The sequence below is a fragment of the Gobio gobio genome (genome assembly GCF_949357685.1).
Source record: "Gobio gobio genome assembly, chromosome: 2".
Classification (NCBI taxonomy): Eukaryota; Metazoa; Chordata; class Actinopteri; order Cypriniformes; family Gobionidae; genus Gobio; species Gobio gobio.
In genome coordinates this window covers 69,285,606-69,305,450 of record NC_137098.1, presented here as the reverse complement: position 1 = coordinate 69,305,450, position 19,845 = coordinate 69,285,606, and the positions used below count along the sequence as shown (strand labels likewise).

Sequence of the window (19,845 nt, the reverse complement as noted above, 5' to 3'; positions counted from 1 at the left end):
CTTACATGTGAAGAAGTTCATAAAGTCATTACTGCTGTGCTGTTTACAATCATCAGAAGTTGAAGCTTTATTTTTGGTTAATTTAGCCACTGTATCGAATAAATACCTTGGGTTGTGTTTGTTTTCTTCCAAGAGAGTTGAGAAATAAGCAGATCTAGCAGTTTTTACGGCCTTTCTGTATGTGATCATGTGCTCTTTCCACGAATTACGAAATACCTCTAATTTTGTTTTCTTCCAGCTGCGCTCCATTTTTCTGGCTGCTGTTTTAAGGGCCCGGGTGTGCTCGTTGTACCACGGCGTTGGACTATTTTCTTTAATCTTCTTTAAGCGCAGAGGAGCAACTGTGTCTAAAGTACTGGAAAAGAGAGAGTCAATAGTTTCTGTTGCAACATCGAGTTCTTCTATACTATCTGGGATGCTGAGCAGATGATACTGATGAGGAAGATTATTTAAAAAGCAATCTTTAGTAGCGGCAGTGATTGTCCTGCCATTTTTGAAGCGAGGGGGCGGCTTTGCAACCTTAGCTAAATTAAGTATACATGATACTAAGTAATGATCTGAGATGTCATCGCTCTGCTGCAGAATTTCAACGGTATCAACATTTATTCCATGTGACAATATTAGGTCTAAAGTATGATTATGGCGATGAGTGGCTCTTGACACATGTTGCCTAACTCCAATAGAGTTTAGTGTGTCTTTAAATGCTAATCCCAATACGTCTTTTCCGTTGTCTACATGGATATTAAAATCACCAAAAATTACTACTTTATCTACGGCCAGTACTAACTCTGATAGAAAATCAGCAAATTCTTTGATAAAGTCTGTATTATGCCCTGGTGGCCTGTATACAGTAGCTAACACAAATGTTGAACGGGTTTTATCATGTACACTACATAGCGTTACATACAGCACCAAAACTTCGAAGGAATTATATTTGAAACTAGACTTCTGAGTAATACTGAAGATATTATTATAAATTACAGCAACCCCTCCCCTTTACCTTTCAGACGCGGCTCATGTTTATAACAATAATCTTGGGGGGTGGACTCATTTAAGGTAATGTAGTCATCAGGTTTTAGCCAGGTTTCTGTCAAACAGAGCACATCTAGATTATTATCTGTAATAATATCATTAACAATAAGCGCTTTTGGGGAAAGGGATCTAATATTCAGCAACCCAAGCTTTATCAATTGTTCATCTGTATTATATCTTTTGTTTATTTGTTGGACATCAATTAAATTTTTACTGTTGAATGGTTTTGATGTTTTTTTTTGCATTTACTAATTCGGGGAACAGACACAGTCTCTATATGATAATATCTAGGTGAAAGAGTCTCTATGTGCTGGGATTTATCTGACTCCGCCTTAGTATTCCTCAATTCATTAATTATAAACAATATAACAAGAAAAAAGAGAAAAATATATAAAAGAATGCCTGTTTTTCCACTCGTTTTTTGTAAAAATTGTATAGGATCTAACGACCCGAGGTGTGTAAGAGTGTAGGTATGTTTTTTTCTGCACAACAATAAATGCATCTATAGTGATGAAATAAGTGCAATTCAGCTTTATTCCACAAGGTGACAATGTCTGATACACAATGATGAAGTGACCTTTCACTCATAGTCACCTCAGACAGAAAACAAAACAATAATGATTATAATCTGCACAACTTGAAATGGCTCAGCGATAACTGAAAGTACTGAACACAATCAAATATTAGTGTCACTGTTACTTAATGATGGATCTGGTGAAGAAGCCGTCAGCAATCAAAATATTGATTTTAAAGTAATTGAAAATGAGTTTTGAGAATATGTTTGAGATCGCTAATATGAGCCAGATGCTGAAGTTCTGGAGCTCTGACGAGGACAGTGATGATGGGATAAAACATTTGCTCAAACTGAACCCTTCCCAGCTCCAAAAGGACACGAAATATGTTTTATTTTATTCTTTTGTGATTGTTACTCTAATATCAGGAGTTTTATATATTATCGCTGCAGGTAGAGATCCATCCGTGTTAGATATAGACCTGGGTCACTAAAGACCCGAATATGCAAGAATGATTGGCGAAACAGTCATGCATTTAAACCAAGCGGCAACCTCCCGCAGTTTCTCTTGAAGCCAATACGGAATTCTTCGACTGGCCGCTAGGGACAGGCTCCAGAAGGGAGCAGAATCTCATTGAGCCCCATGTTAAAATGGCCAACTTTACAGCAGGATAAAACATGTTTACAGCCTGGTACAAATTGTGGTTTTGGTCTATACGGCTAATTTTGCCCTTCATGACAACTCTGAGGGGGGTGAGTTTTTTTATAACTCATTCGTTTACATTATATAAAGCATTAAGGTTCTGCATAATTAAGGGCGTGGCCACTTCGAGTGACAGGTGGATAGCCCTTTATCTGCTGTCTGTTAGTCATTGCGTCACTTCAGCTCCGCCCATGTCCCGCCTTTTTGCCCATTTTCTGTTATCCGGGAGTGAATTAATCAGAATTAGCAAAAATCACTCTTGAATCGAAAACATATGAGTCGTGATTCAACTCGATTTACTGTCTACCCAAAGATTCACACCCCTAATTTATTCCAGGAAACTGAAATTTAGTTTAGTTAGTGACATCATATCATAAATATTAACCAAACACACCAGCAATATATGCATTTTACATATTTGTTACATTTAATTGACAGTTCAACATCACTTCACTTCTGCCTTTCTAAGAATAAAGCAGATTTCATTCTGCAGAGACGCAAATAATATAAACCACACAGAATAATAAAAAAGCTGTTCTCACAGAATCATATTCAACCAGTTTTTATTACAGATAATATTAGTGAAAAACAAAGACATAAACACACCAGATATGCAAAGAGATTCTTAAAACACACATATATTGTGTTAGTATTAGGCATCTAAAGCAGGGGTCGGGAGACTTTTTTTTATTTTTTGTTAATGCATTTTCCCAAAAGTCCTTTTTTTCCTTTAACGTTTCAATAGTAGCTTTTTATTAGGACCGTAGACAACTGAAAACAAGCAACCTGATCGAACAAAAAAAAGTGAGTCACAGTGACCCAAATTTCAAAATTGACATTTTTGTATCAATGGAAAGAGGACTAGTCAAAGTCAAACCTTGAATGGTTTTAAAGATATACCCATTTGAATTATGGTCGTCTGCCCTCTTTTTTCAATTGAAAACTTTTTTTTTTTGCCCGTTTTTTGTTAAATATTTCAAAATCCATTGCATTTAAAGGAATAAACTATTTTATTTTACAGCTTAATTTGACCAAAGACATTTGTATATATATAAATGCTATTGAACCAGGATGAAGTTCAGGTTATTTTAAAGTATTTATTTGAATGAATATTTTAAAAGGCGCTTTTACAAAGATTTACTAAAATGAGAAAGAATGAGCAGAGGTACTACATTTTTGCTTGAGAGTGTGTGTGTGTGTGTGTGTGTGTGTGTGTGTGTGTGTGTGTACGAGAGTGAGTGTGTGAAGAACAACACACAATGCTAACACGCAGCGCTTACGTCTGTGTTTACGTGAATATTCATAAAGTCCGACATTTTGACACATTTCTGTGTATGTGACTGTTTAGACGCACAAATCTATGCTTGTCTGTGTTCCACTCAAAGATCCAGTCAGTGGCAGATTCAGTTCTCCTTCTTTTTAATATCACACCCCACTCTTTACCTTCTAATTCATCCATGTTTCTTTATTAATAACTTCAAACAATCCCCCCACTGAAAGCTGCACGGATTATCATTCAGACTTACGAGAACATGTCTCTGCGGCAAAAGCGAAAGTACCCGGTGAAATGTTTCGAAATGTCTCTTGACACAGCGGAGCACCAGCTTCAATAAAAGCATATGTTTCAGTTCAGTCACTTTTTTATACACTTTCAAATGTTTGCCGCTGTTCTAAAAATCGTTATTTCCGCCGTTAGCACAAACAAGTTACGCAGATTGCTTGAGTCTGAGAGCATGAGCTGTCGTGACACAGCACTGAACACGTTATTATTCTAAACTTTTCTTTAACTTCAGTGCTACAGAGGAATTGTGATGCTGCTTTTTCTGCAGAAAGCTGATCTCTAATGTGTCTAATTTGTTATCCATCATTTGTTGGTAAAGGGTGAAAGACCTGGCGAGCCACATGATGTTTGTCAAGAGCCCGGGACATGTAGATGCAAAGTTACTTATAGACAACAGAAAGTTCAAAAAGGACCATCAAAATAAAGTGTTACCAAGAATAATGAGGAATGAAAACCTTGTATGTGGGTAAACACACAAACATTCACATGTTTTCACTCATCATTTGTGCAGATGAAGTTGAGTGTGTGGCTTTCAGGAAGGCTGATCCAGCGCTGATCTCCTCCAGACTGAACTGCTCCTTTTCTCTTCTCGAGGCTGCAGTTTTCCGGTGTCGTTCCGTTCCCTGGAGCCCAGTTCTGATAGCACACGATCTCTCCGCTCAGCCAGATCCACATGTTCATGATGCAGTAGTTGTGTAAACCCAACCACACCTCCGCAGTAGACGCCCCTTTAACCACATTCATCACACGACGCTGCATCTCGACTGAATGAACCGAGACCAGATCCACATGATTCTGTCTGCAGTATCTCAGAGCTTCAGACCACGTCCGGTTCTCTTTGATCAGAATCAGTTTATCTGGACACAAAACAAACCACAAGCAAAAACTAGAGAGAGAGACTGATCAAAAACAACATGCAGAACAAACACTGTGGAGGAATCTGTCATGTCAGATTTTACGTTCTTGTGTTTGTTGTGTTTTCTTCTATTCCCGAGTCTTTCTTCTTTTTTACTTTCACTTTCTTAGTCCCGTCCTATTGGCCCTCGACACTCACCTGGTCCTGGTCACCGTGTTCCTGTGACGTCTCTGACAAGCTCTCCAATCCGGCCGCTGCCCGTGGCATAAAAGTGGAGAGAAGACGTTACTCGCGAGGCCCAATACTCGTGAAATGTTGTTTGTGGGGTGACTGCCCGTGTGTAAAGATTTAGTATGGCCTCTGTCTCGTCTCCATTGGTTTAACCTTTGTTTTGTACTATTTGTACAAGGTTGGAGAAAGGGACAGGTAAGAATGTCGCGCGATATACATTGTGCACATGTAGGATTTACCCTGTTTTAGACACACTAGGTAAGGGGCGAATTCCACCCGTTGTATTTCTGTTTTGGGTAGTTAGTATAGGTCAGGTAGGCGTCTGAGACGTGAAGATGTTATTTTGGTCAATTTTTCTTTTGGATAGTTAGGTTAGAGAATGGGCCATAAGTTAGTATTGTGTTTTGTTTTGTTTATATAGTTTATTTGGACGTCGCCCACGTTCCTTCTCCAATTCTCTCACTTTGTCTTTTTGTGAATTGTGGGTTACCAGTTATTCTTTTGGCTTGTTTCTGTTTGTGCATATTTCTATTGTTATTATTATTGTTATTATTGTTATTGTTATCATCACTATTATTATTTTCACTTGTTTTCATTTGTAAATAAACTCTTGGCAATTTCGTTTAGTGTCGTCTCTGTGCCTTTACATCACAACTGGTTTTGTTATATGCCTGCAGATGTGGAATTCTCTTCCGTTAATGTTACTTCCCTTATACCCCTCTAATTGACCATCTTAGGGGTCGTAAAATCAGACATGTAGCGTGAACTTTAAGATATCTGGAGGTGATGGATGGAGTGTGTGTGTTTTGAGAGGATCTGCTCACCTTCACCATGACACACAAAAGGACGTTGGTTGTTGCAAGGGAAGTCATTCCATTGTCTCGGAGCCCCCAATTCAATCACTGTACAGTTGTCATTACCACCACCATTATTAGGTTCACTAGATATCCAGTATCTGAATGAGGAGTAACTCTGATCTGACCACTGCCATGAGTCTCTGAACAGGCCGATCCAGACATCATTAGATATGTGACTATCACTGATGAACTTCTGAATCTGTTGATTCTCATTCTGGTTCCTCACACTGACCAGATCAGTGTGATTCTGTCTGCAGTAACTCTGAGCTTCTCTCCACTTCATCGTCTGATTGACAAAGACGAGTCCTGTGCTCACTTTAAGAAAAACATATGGAAACAGATTCAGAGTCAGTTTGTTCATTATTCTTACACTGATTTATGGTTTGGATGTGACACGTGTCATTCAGAAACTGATTCTACAGCTGATGATATACTGAATATTCTCAATTCTCAATATTCGCAAGGTCTGTAGCGGGAGAGAGAGAGCGGAGCTGAGCGGTGAGTAAGTAGGTCAAGTGCAGATGAATAACACCTGTGTCTGATTGCAGTAATTGCCGTGGAGAGACTGCATATGAGACGCAGTGGGGAGAGAGAGTTTGGACTGGGACCTCGCGTGTCTGCCGATCTGAGAGAAGCATTGAAAACTGTGATTAAGCTGACATATTTTTGAGAGTGTTTACTGTGTTGATGCGCCCACGAGAGCCTGCTTTGTTTGTATATAAAGTCCTTAGAATAAAATTGCGAGTCCCAGTCACGCCGACCCCGCCTTCTTCCTTTCCCGAGTTTCGGCACCAGTGTGATGAGGTTCGTTGTTTGCGTAAGGAGTGGAAAGGAAGAAGGCGGGGTCGGCGTGACTGGGACTCGCGATTTTATTCTCAGGACTTAAGCACTCTCTCTTCCATCTCTCTCCCGCTGCGGCTTATATGAGGTCTCTCCACGCCAATTACTGCAATCAGACTGAATAACTGAGGTGTTATTCATCTGCACTTGACCTACTTACTCACCGCTCAGCTCCGCTCACTCTCTCCCGCTACAGACCTCGCAAAACCACGCCCCCTCCGCCACACTAATGATCACACATTCACGTCTAAAATGTTTAATACATTTCAAACATGGAGTCCGGCAAGATGGCGGACCAGGTGCACTGCATGTTTTGAGCTCTCTAGGCTTGTCCCAGATTTTTGCAATTATTTTTCTATCCAAGCTATCCAATTTGCTCATTTGGAATGAAACATAACAGGGAAAATAACTTGCACTATGACAACTTGCTGTATCCCGCTGCATCGACACAACTGATGACCATGATTATGGCGAAAAGATGGTAACAGATCCCAGCGAGAAAACAAAAAGAAAAGACCCTTTCTCGCTGTTGAAGAACACACCAACAGCTAAAAAGAAAGACATGGGGTCCGAAGGGAAAGAAGGTATGAATGCAGTCCTAAAAGCAATAAAGCAGCTAACAACGAAGGTGGATACATTAGGTACCCAGCTGCAGCACAACTCCATCATGTTGACTAGCATAGCCAAGGCAGTCGAGTTCAATGCGGCAGAAATTAAAGACTGCAAAACTCAGTTCCAATCTTCTGTTTCGTGAAGTGTCAGCTTTAAAGAAGTACAACGCGGAGCTAATGGAACGCGTCTTAGACCTTGAACGATACAAACGCTGTTGGAATCTCAGGATTCGTGGGCTAAAAGAGAAGGAAGGTGAAGACACGTGAGGTGGTTACTGGTTTATTGGTGAAAATTTCCCCATCATGGTCTTTGATCATCAACCACATTGTGGACACAGTTCATCGAATAGGTAGACGTGAAGAAAACAAAACAAGACAAGTCATCGTTCAATTCACTCAAATAATACACCGAGATGCGCTGTGGAGAATGACAAAGGACCACGCGATCTGTAAAGAGTTCTGAATCAGCTTCATCGAAGACCTCTGCAAAGCTGACCGGGAGACCCGAGCTGCTTTGTGGCCGAAGATAAAAGAAGCAAGAGATGCTGGAAAGCGTGCGTACTACAGAGGTGGTGCTGGATACATCAACGGACAGAGAATCACTTAGACTCAAAGTCTTCGAGCATACGAGGTAGCCTACATGTTTAAGTGCCTTGTTTAGAGTTGAAAAGACCTTTTGACTCTAAAATGCAAGACTTATATAGATAGTTATTTGTATTCATTCATACTGAAGGGACAATGCCTGTTTGAGATTTTCCCGTTTTTTTTTTCTAAAAGTAGGACAATATTATATTTGCTGGCGGTTGCTAGTTTGTTATGAACACTTTTTTTTCTTGTATTTCACTTAATGTTAGGGGCTTAAGAGAAAACACTAAAAGAAAATCATTATTTTTGTTTTGTAAGGGCGAAAAAGCACTCTTTATTTTGCTGCAAGAAACACATTCAAAACCAGAGGATGAAAGATTTTGGGTAAATCAATGGGGAGACAAAATTATCTTATTTTGTAACTCACCTGGTAAGGTAGTGACATCTAAATTTAGCGAGAATGGTCACTGGTTAATTTATTTACTTAATATAGATGATCACTACTTTATTTTGGTCAATGTTTATGGTTTTAATAATTTAACTCAAAATAGACAGTTGATTTCAGATGTTTCAAACATCATTGTTAACCTTAAACTTAAGTATCCAACTGCTGTTATAATTGCAGGTGGTGACTTTAACATGGTTAATGATGAATGGCTTGATATGACACTAGATATGGCTAGATACCCTTCCAAGTATCATCACAGTTCATATAACCCTGTTTTAACTCTTGTCGTACCTACGATTTATTGGATCCCTGGCACTATAAATATCCTAACACTAATCAATATTCCTGGTTTAAACCAAACAGTGGAGCAAAATCAAGAATAGATTTTTGGTTAATTTCTCTGTTTTAAACTTTGTCAGCCGCTCCCCTCACAGATCATGCTGTTATTAAATTGGGTTTTAATTCTCCTAGTGTAATTCGACGGAACAAAGGGTATTGGAAATTTAATTCTAGTTTATTAAAATGCCAATCATTCAATGAGGGTATTAAAGCCATAGTTTCTAATGTGATGGCTGATGAATCTATAACATCTTATATTTCTAAATGGGAGTTCCTTAAATTTAAAATGAGGGAATACTCAATTCAGTTTGGAAAAAGACTTAATAAAAGTAATAGGGCATCTGAAATTAATATTATTTAAGACATAAATATTTATTATAATATAACATCACCTTCTGATTGTGATAAACAGAAACTACAAAATCTTATAAACAAACTTGATGAAATTTATCTTCGTAAAACTGAAGGGGCTTATATTAGGTCCAGGGCAAAATGGATTGAGGAAGGGGAAGAAGCACTTCCTATTTCTGTTGACTAGAAAAAAGAAGGCAAGAGAGACTTTCAATCAAAGCCTGGATGATTCAGGGCCAGGGAATTACAGATCAAGCTTTAATCACCAAGGAAGTTGTCTCATTCTATAAAAACTTGTATTCCTCAACCTTTTCCTTGGCCGAGTATCTTTTTTCAAACATATTAAAGATCTCATTCCCCATATAGATAATGATTTTACAGTATTATGTGATGCTGATATTACTTCTGGCGAGTTAGATAAAGCAGTAGGTAGTTTGTCTTCAGACAAATTGCCAGGGTGTGACGGCCTTACTGCCAATTTTTATAAACACTTTTGGTTCTTACTAAAATACCTATTTTTACTTATGTTAAAAGAAGCAACTGAGAATATGACTTTCCCTCAAACTATGAAACAATGTCTTATAACCTTAATTCCCAAACCTAATAAGGACCCCAAAATTTGAGAGAACTTTAGACCAATTACATTATTAAATACGGATTATAAAATTGTAACTCTTATATATGCTACTAGGCTAAAAACGTTTTTAAACAAAATAATAAGGGACTCCCAATCCGGTTTTATGAAGGGGAGATCTATACACAACAACATCCGTCTAGTACAAGATCTTCTCGACTACAGACATCTAATAAAGGATGATGGCTTTATTCTATTCATTGACTTCTATAAGGCATTTGATTCAATTGAACACCCCTTTATTTTTGATTGTTTAAAGCTGTTTGGTTTTGGAGATACATTTAGGAACATTATAAAAACCCTTTATGATAATTCTACTAGTTCAGTTTCCTTAACAGGAGGTACATCGCCTAGATTTCCAATCAATCGTGACATAAAACAGGGTTGTCCTATTTCCCCCTTTCTTTTTATTATAACCACAGAAATGCTTTCTATCTTCATTAAGAATTCAAACATAGCTCCATTAGAGGTTTTTGGCCAGCAAGTAATCATTAGTATGTTCGCAGATGATACGATCATCTTTATGAAGCAGCTAGCAGAGGTCCCCAAAATATTACAAACAATTAATATCTTCTCTAAAGCCTGGGGTCTGAAAATAAATTTGAACAAATGTGAATTATGCCAATTCATCAGTGTCACTTAAGCGAGGCTTATAATATCCCTATAAAATCTCAAGTTAAATATTTAGGAATGTTTATCTCAAAAGATTCCGTTGAGAATGAAGATACGAATGTGAGGAAAGTTTTAGATAAATGTCAAGTTAAACTTAATTCTTGGTTACTGTGAGATATAAGCCTATTAGGTAGAATATTTTTGACCAAGATGGAAAGTATTTCTATATTAATCTATCCTGCATACACTATTGATATTACAAATAGAGCTATTAAAAAAATCAATCAGGTTAACATTGATTACATCTGGAGAAAGAAAACCCATTACATGAAAAGAGTAGAGATGATAAAAGAGTTTAAAGATGGAGGTTTACAAGCCATTGATTTTGATTCTATAAATGGGACCCTTAAAATTAATTGGCTGAAATCCTTTTGAATTCATATTCCCAGAGAATTGTTCAAGAAATTAGGAGGAATATAATTTTTGTTAAGTTGTGATTTCACCATTCTACGTCTCCCAATTAAACTATCCGATTTTCACCAACAGGTTTTGTTAAACTGGAAGATACTATGTAGCCATAATTTTTCACCACACAACACACCACTGTGGAATAATAGATATATTACAGTTAGGAACAAATCACTGTATGACAAGGACTGGATGGAGAAAGGTATTTGGTTAGTGTCCCATTTAATAGATAGAAATAGTGGTATTATATCATATTAGGATTTTTGTACAAAGTATAATTTAATTTGCAACCGGGCCAGATTCAAATCTATTATTAAGGCTATCCCCAATTCTATTATTTTGCTACTTAAAGAAATTTTCTCTTATTCAATTCCTATGGCCCCGAATCTCACATCTCTCTTAATTGAAGGTTGTGATTTTATAGGAAGTAAACTTGCAAACAAAATGATTAGAAATAGATTCAACAACATTTTCGTATTCTTTAATTGCTTATAGAAATTCAATTGCAAAAAAAAATTCTCAAAACAAACAATTTCCATACTTAGGACTAATTATTTCAAATGTTCTTTACCCCCCCAATATGAAAGAAATTCATTTCAAAATTTTAAATGGGATATATCCGTCCAGTGAATACCTTCGACTTAGATTTGGTTTTGATTCTAATAAATGTTTTTTTTGTGATGACATTGAAACCACAGATTATCTATTTTTTCATTGTATTTATGTGGAGGCTTTATGGTCGGATGTTTATGACTGGCTTTTCCCAAAAGTATTGCACCTTGAAGATTTCACTGTAAACAACATTATTTTTGGAATTGTAATGGACAATGACAAAGATAACTCCCTAGTCAACAACATCATCATGCTGGGAAATTTTTATATACACAAATGCAAGTTCTTAAAGGTGAAACCTAGGTTTTATTCATTTCATAATGAGTTTAACTTAAGAGCAAAAGCCCTCAAAATTATGAAAAAGAAAAATGCAATCAATCTTTATTCCATTATAGAAGAATATGATCTACAAACAAAACCCTAGCCCCATTTATTCCATTTTATTGTAATTATTTTCTTCTTAATTTTTTTTCTATGGATTTATTTAATTTCTTTTAAGCACCTGGGGCCCGTTCTTCGTACGTCGCTAACTCAGTTAGCTGGATTTGATTGTTGACGATTTGACATGATCTCGGATTGTTTGGTTCTTCGAAGCTCATCCTGGACTTGTTGTCATAGCAACAGGTCCGTAAGCTTAAACCTGCTCGAGCGGCTTATTTCATGTAAACAGGATTAGATTGCATCTGAGGTGATACTTAAAATCTGTCCCAGCCACTGCTACTTTATTACAAGAGTGGATTACTGAACCAGGGGCAATAATAATCATTTTAAATAATAATATAAAAATGTTATATTGTATATGTATATGAGAATGTATAATTTTGTGTATAATACTATAGACAGCCATTGATTGAGCGATTTATTTGTGATGGAATAATTACTTTATATAATTTTATTTGTATTGGTTTACACACATGTTGTACAGTTACTCTGAGCCGTGCATTAATTTAAGTGATCACGGATATTATGGGATGGCTTGATGCAGCGCAAGAGATGCAGATAATTTGATCTTGACCCATAAGAAACTTAAATACTGTCACGTTACAAATCTGCTTCAAATTGAATTAAAAATTTAATTACAACATTGAAAAACAAATGTAAAGGGTGTACAAATACTGTATAAAATCGTGAATATAAATAATTGGTAATCATATATAAAAAAAAAAAAACACGCGGTTTGTGTTATGTTGGTTTGGTGGTTTGGCTGTTTCCTTATAAAGGTTCAGAAATTCGTGGGGGTTTTTTTGTGTAATTTGTCAAGTTTTTTGCCAGGGGGCTTTTTAATTATATGATGTCATTACGTTGCTGTCTTGACGCCAGCCAATCGTTGCATTGCTGATCGTGGTTTCGAGTATCGATGCATCTGCCCTCTTCAGGGGAAAAAAGAACGCTCAGTAATCTTAGATCATTTAATCCAGATATTTTAATCCAATCCACAAATTCGTTTGAAGAACCAAATTAGCCAGAGATCAGTTATCACGATTAAAAGATCTGGGATCTGTCAAATCATCTCAGATGTATTAAGCGAGGTACGAAGAACGGGCCCCTGAACTGTATTTTCTATTACAAAAATGTTTTGTTGTTGCCATGATGTTTGTACATGATTTCTGTTCATTAATAAAAAAAAATAAAAAAAAACAATTAAAAAAATGTTCAGTAGGTCAAAAATGGACTTAGACATATAGAGCCATAAGCATGCGAAAAAAATTAATACATAAAAAAACCTTCTGTGAAACTTTTGGCTAGTAATGGGAATCAGATGAGAAGTCAAAGAATATGTATAGTAAGTTAGTGTTTAAGGACTCTTGGGCCAAAAATATGTTCAGTGGGTCAAATATGGATTTCTGTACAGCCATAACATGTTTAAAAAAATAAATAAATAACAAAACAAAAAATTTCAAACATCTACTTAAATGTAATTTCTGAGAAATATAATCTCCAAAACAAAATGACTATCATATTATTGTAATACGGGTGAACACAGTAAAATCACACTGACAAGACGAGAACTGAACATTGTTCTCAGGGCAAGAGTTTTGTTCATAAATATCAAGATGGAGCAAGTTGTTGTATTTCTATTATATGTTGACATTTTATGCAGTCATTCATTACAATTTATTTAGATTTTATATAATTTTTGCTGAAAAAAAAGTTCTCTAGGCTCTCTACTGGCAGATTCCCAGTTATCAACAACACAAGATCAACATACAAAAGTTGAAAGTGGACAAATATCCACAATCTTCCCTGTATTTATGACCACATTAAACAGTGGAAGCATTTAGTATTGCATAATCAGTTAATTTTGTACAGTATATGGTGCAACTTTAAATAAATTAATGTTTGTTGTCATTGTATGGAGCTGCACTTACTGTTGTTAGATGAACTGCAGATGAAAGTCAGGCTGTTACTGCATGAATAATCATAACATTTTACATTTCTCATAAAAGCACACTCGTCTCTGCCATCAGGTTGTCCAGTAGCCCAGTTCAGATAGAGTGCAGGATCACCTGAAGACCACTGCCATTTATCAACACCCGTCTTCTTCAGCCCAATCCAGACAAACCAACCACCTCCATCAGTCAAACTCTTCTTCAGCTCGTTCATGTCGTTCATGTTGTCAACGGTGGCCAGATCTGTGTAATTCTCTCTGCAGTATCTCTGAGCTTCAGTCCAGTTCTTCCTCAGGTTTATAAAGTGATACTGACGCTGAACACATTCAGATACGGAGCAGAGAGCTGTGAAAGAGAGGGTTTGATTTAATGCTTTTCATAACAGGGTCAAACCTGATGAAACTATAAACCATAAATAAAACAACAAACACACTCACCAATGAGAAGAAGAACGAAATATAGAGTCCGGTCCATTTCTGAGGAAGAAACACATTGAAAAATTCAATTAATCTTAGAGTAAAACATGATCATGTAACAAAAAAATAAATAAAACATTGGCAGTTTTAGCAATCATTCAGACAATATTAACATCTCAAAGTCTAATTGTGTGTGAAGAATGAACATGTGAGTTGCTCTTACTTTAGAGGTGGTGTGTTTCTGTCCTGAGTCTGATGTTTCTGTCTGCAGCTTTAAACTACGTGATTATTATATCTGCTCTCATCCCTCAGGGCGTCACATCATTTGTTTATTTCTCTATAAACCCCTATATCATAATATAGTTCCTCCTTATTTGTCCACCACTTTCCCCATATTTGCATCTGTGTCAGTCGGTCTCAGTATCAGTCAATATGAATATGGACTGTAATCAGAAAATTATTTACATATGAACATTCACATTTTATATTTAATAACTAAACAACTGTTTTGATGTAACATGAGTTATACAGTCCAGCAGTGTTCTCTGATCAATTTAATATATTGTGTTTCTCTGTGTTTGGTCACTTTTTATCTGGTTCTGTGTGACCCGAACAACCCACTAATGATCTGATGATGAGGGTTGAGTTCATTAGTGAAGACGGTGATACTGGTCACTGAGAGCCTTTAAAAACCCTCCGCTTGAGGATCCAGAGATGAAGGAGTGAGGCTGACTATTGAGAGGAGAGAGGGTTTGACAATAATAATAAAAAAGACAAGATAAACAGAAAGATGTATCCTTTTTTATTTTTGGGGAAAAGAGGGATTTTTCTTCTCTTTTTTGGCCTTGTTTCTTCTTTCCTCTCCTGAGAGCTGTGACTCCTGGTGTTGAGGAGGAGACGAGATAAAGACATTAAAGTGCTTTTATTCCCCTGAAGTTCATTTATAATGTTAGTAAAGGTTGTTGGACTCTCATTATCCACTGAAATAATAACTTCATCTTCTGCTTCAGAATAAACTTGTCTTATATCATCTGTATAAATACTTGATTGTGATTGGCTGGAATGTGGACATTAAAATGTCACATGTTTTTAGAATTTGTCTGTAATTTTTTTTGTTTTGTTGATGTTGTTTGTTTAATTTCATACTTCTGCTGTTTTTTTTTTTTTTTTTTATAAAACATGAACACATTTGCATGTAAACACATCCTCATCACTCATTTGTTTATGTCCGCACGACATGTAGACGTTCAGGCTGGACAATATTTACATCTCTGACGTGAAACAGGAGAAACAGTGAGTGTTATTGTTCTAGTCATATTTCATTTCGTCCTATTCATTCAGTCAACAGCAGGAATGTTACTCCATAACTGTGTCCCAATTCTGAGCTGCATCCTTGGAAGTCCACGAAGGTCATAGTGAATGTCATTAAAGGAGACGCTGAAGCCTATGGAGGATTTCCTGTTTGCATTATCACCGGTGCCCACTACACCTGTCGCCTAGCAACTGTGTGCCACCTGCCATTGGGAAACAGCAGAAACATTTCTGACAGACTTTTGAATATTGTTTTGAGATGCTTCACTTCGCCAGCAGCTGATGGCTGAGAAAGGCTTCAGATTGGCCTTCATTGGCATTCAGTACATTAATACTCCCAAGACGCATAAAAGGCACTTAAAACGTCGTTACAAAGTCCATCTCACCACAGTGACTCTACAATCATTTTACGATGCGACGACAATAGTTTTTGTGCGCAAAAAAAACAAAATAACACTTTTATCCAACTTGTTATTGCCTTCCGTGTGTGCCTCCACGACGCATGCGCGAGAATATGACGCAGATCCGGCGTTCGGACATATGACCCAGAAGCGATTTGTTGACAAGCAGAGGAAGACGCGCGTGTCTAAGCTGTTGGATTCTACATTGATCATGCTTTAGGTCTCGGCATAGTTCTCAAAATAGGACTAAAGTGTGCATTTCATGGATTCCCGAACCCCGGCGCTACGTCATATTCTCGCGCATGCGTCGTGGAGGCACACACGGAAGGCAATAACAAGTTGGATAAAGGTGTTATTTAGATTTTTTTTGCGCACAAAAACTATTGTCGTCGCATCGTGAAATGATTGTAGAGTCACTGTGGTGAGATGGACTTTGTAACTACGTTTTAAGTGCCTTTTCTGGGTCTTGGGAGTATTAATGTACTGAATGCCAATGGAGGCCTATCTGAAGCCTTTCTCAGCATCAGCTTTCAACAACAATATCTTCATTTGTGTTCCGAATATGAACGGAGGACTTACGGGTGTCGAACGACATGAGGGTGAGTAATTAATGACAGAATTTTCATTTTTGGTTGAACTAACCCTTTAAATATGTGTAACATATAATGTCATTCATTTTTTATAGCTGTGATTTCATAATTAGTCCCATAGAGGGGATCCAGTCAAAGAGAAAGAAACAGGGGCTATCAGACTCCAAAGTTGAATGACAAAAAAAAAAAGAAATTGGATGAAAAAGTCTCATAGACTTAACATTGGTACGAACGGCCCAAAATTGTCCCAGAGACATATTATAGTGAAGGGACTGCCCATTGGAATAGGAAGTGCGTGCACATGTGTTTTCCTTCTTTGGTAACTTGTATAGCAATTTTGGGCCACACATTAGTTTAGGGTCAAATTACTATTAACAAACTACTCTATAACTACTATAACCACTCGGTCAGGGAATAGAACAGCTGGCAATGGGAGGCATCCGGAGAGGCAAACAAGTCTACCTGTGCACCTCCAAATCGACTCCATAACAGCTGGACCACCTGGACCACCTCTTTTAGGAGCATGAGCTGTCGTGAAAGCACATCAGCTGCATGATTGAGCTCGCTCGGAATGTAAATGGAACGGATCATCCTGAGCCACCGAGCCAATGTACACATCGTCGCAGTGTTTTCCGTCCGGACCAATACATGCTTGTCCTGCAGCAATGGTTAAAATCGGCACAGGTACAGCAGTGCTTCTAGCAACTCAAGGCAGTTGACATGCCACTGCAGTCGAGGTTCTGTTTCTAGGAGCCTGAGGCTGCGGGCCCGTTACAAACAGCACCCCAACCCATTCTGGAGGCATCAGTTGTGACAACAACGGGCCCTTGACACTTGTTCTAAGGGCAATCCAGCCAGTGGAAAGGCAAGGTCCGGTGTGATGGTCACCCGATATGTGCCATGCCCATGTAGCCAGTGCATAAAATGTGCATGAATCCATGAACATGTGAACATGGCTGCGGTTTCCAAATGCCTCAGGAGCCTCTGAAATTGTTTCAGTGGAACCACTGTCCTGCCCCTGAATGAATTCTGTCCTGCCCCTGAATGACTGGGCACGCTCGTCCGTGAGACACACCATCATGTTGACCGATTCCATCTCCATACCATGAAAAGAGATACTCTGCAAAGGCGAGAGTTTGCTCTTTTCCCAGTGGACCCGAAGCCCCAGATGGCTGTGGTGCCTGAGCACCAGGTTCCTGTGTTCACTTAAAGGTATCTAGTGATGAGGTTGCGAATTGCAACCGTCCACCGCTCACTCCTCCATTTCAAACCACATAGAGAAGCTACAATGGCCAACACAGGACAAACAATTAATTGGACAAACAGCTAGCAAACAATGTATTGATTTAAGGCAGACACATTGAGCTCATTGGAGCAATGAATGCATGTTGTTAACAAACGATTAGGATATATAGACAATTTTGCATTGGTGCATGAGTTTGCATGATCTGAAGTCCTCACAGGAGTTGAAGCCATCTCTTCACTGGTGTTCGGGCATCTGAAGTCGTTTAAAACGAGACAAAGCAGAACGTGGTGCAAAAGCATTGACTAAAACAGCATTGACATGACTTAAACAACCAATGAGAACAAGACACATGAGACAAGGGAACCAGTCAGGATATTACACATAATTAAACCAACCAATAGGAACATAACACATGAGACTAAGGATACACATGACATGATCACATGAGGGCACAATGGAATCACATGATAAACAGGAACACATGACAAAACCAGGAAACATTACTGATAAACTCAAACAGAAAGGATGAACATGAAACAGAACCAACAGAACAGACACCCCCTCTAAGGGCAGCTCCCGACGCCCAACAGAACCAACACAAAATATAAAAGTCCTGGAGAGTGGTTGAGAGGAGGAGGTCTTGGGGGAGGGATGGTGGGCCAGGCTTGACAGAGGTGGGCCTGGGAGCATGGGGGACCTGGGTTGTGGAGCGTGGGCGGACCTGGACCATGGAGTGTGGGCGGACCTGGACCATGGAGCATGGGAAGCCATGGCAGTGCAGGAGGTTCAGGGGACCATGGCGGTACAGGCGGTTCAGAGGGCCAAGGCGGTACAGGCGGTTCAGGGGGCTATGGTGGTACTGGCAGATCAGGGGGCCATGGCGGTAAAGGCGGTTCAGGGGGCCATGGCGGTACAGGCGGTTCAGGGGGCCATGGCGGTACTGGCAGATCAGGGGGCCATGGTGGTTCTGGCAGATCAGGGGGCCATGGTGGTTCTGGCAAATCAGGGGGCCACAGAGGCGTGGCCTTATCGAGGTACCCATTGCCCCCCCAAAAAATGTTCTTGGGCGAAGCTATGGAGTCATGGTCTGGAGCAGTATCTGGATGCTGGTCAGTGGCTGGAGCCGTCTCTGGACGCTGGTCAGTGGCTGGAGCCCTCTCTGGACTCTGGACGTGGTCAGGAGACGTCGCTTGGCTCTGGATTTGGACAGGAGACGTCACTTGGCTCTGGACGTGGACAGGAGACACCGCTTGGCTCTGGACATGGACCGGAGACGCCGCTTGGCTCTGGACATGGACAGGAGACGCCACTTGGCTCTGGACGTGGACAGGAGATGCCGCTTGGCTCTGGACATGAACAGGTGGCGTCGCTGGACTCTGGACGTGTACATGGACAGGCTGTGGCAGGGCAAGGCAGGCATGACATGAACAAAATCAGGCATGGCAGGCATGACGTGAACGAAATCAGGCTTGGCAGTAGGGGCATGGAGACACTCTGGTGTGGAGGATGCTGTGGGATCGTGGGATTCCTCATCTGCAACACCCACAGTAAGTGAAGAGCCACTCAGCAGAAGGGCATTGTCAATGTACTGGGCCAGAGTCAAGTGATTTCCCCCCCCCCAGGCAGCTGTGAGCACAAGGGCTGGTTTAAACCATGTCTAAAATGTCCTTGAGGGCCACAATATTGAAGTCAACCAGGTGACAAAGTTCAAGGAAGTCCTGGACATAATCCTCGAGGGGACGATTCACCTGGCATAAACAAAGCAGGGCAACTGCTGGGTTAATTGTAGACGGTTGAGGATTCTGTAACGTAGATCCACTGGAGGCAAGTTGAAGTGAACCCAAGTGCTGTTTATGTACATGTGCATGAACAGATACAAAACAGAAGACTTGTCTTATCTCATCTGTATAAATATTTGATTGTGATTGGCTGGTATGTGGGCATTAAAACATTACATATTTTTTGAATTTTTTGTTTTGTTTAATTTTGTTTAATTGTCATACTTCTGCTGTTTCTTTGTTTGTTTATACATGAACACATTTGCATGTAAACACATCCTCATCACTCATTTGTTTATGTCATGCCACATTTAGATGTTCAGGGTGGACAATATTTACATCTCTGACTTGAAACAGAAGGATAAACAGTGAGTGTTATTGTTCTAGTCATATTTCATTATATTTTATTTTGTCGTATTCATTGTTTAATATCAACAACAGTAATGTTACTCCATAACTGTG

General features: G+C 38.9%; 1 protein-coding gene across 1 annotated transcript; it reads right to left on the bottom strand.

Moving 5' to 3' along the window:
- Window positions 1-1,547: 1,547 nt before the first annotated feature.
- LOC307120265 (C-type mannose receptor 2-like) lies at window positions 1,548-14,115 on the bottom strand (the record flags this gene model as incomplete). Its single annotated transcript, XM_079807197.1, has 4 exons — window positions 1,548-4,664; window positions 5,719-6,066; window positions 13,621-13,986; window positions 14,079-14,115. 4 exons carry the CDS (start codon window positions 14,113-14,115, stop codon window positions 4,300-4,302), a joined length of 1,116 nt encoding a protein of 371 aa, XP_079663323.1. The 3' UTR covers window positions 1,548-4,299.
- Window positions 14,116-19,845: the final 5,730 nt, after the last annotated feature.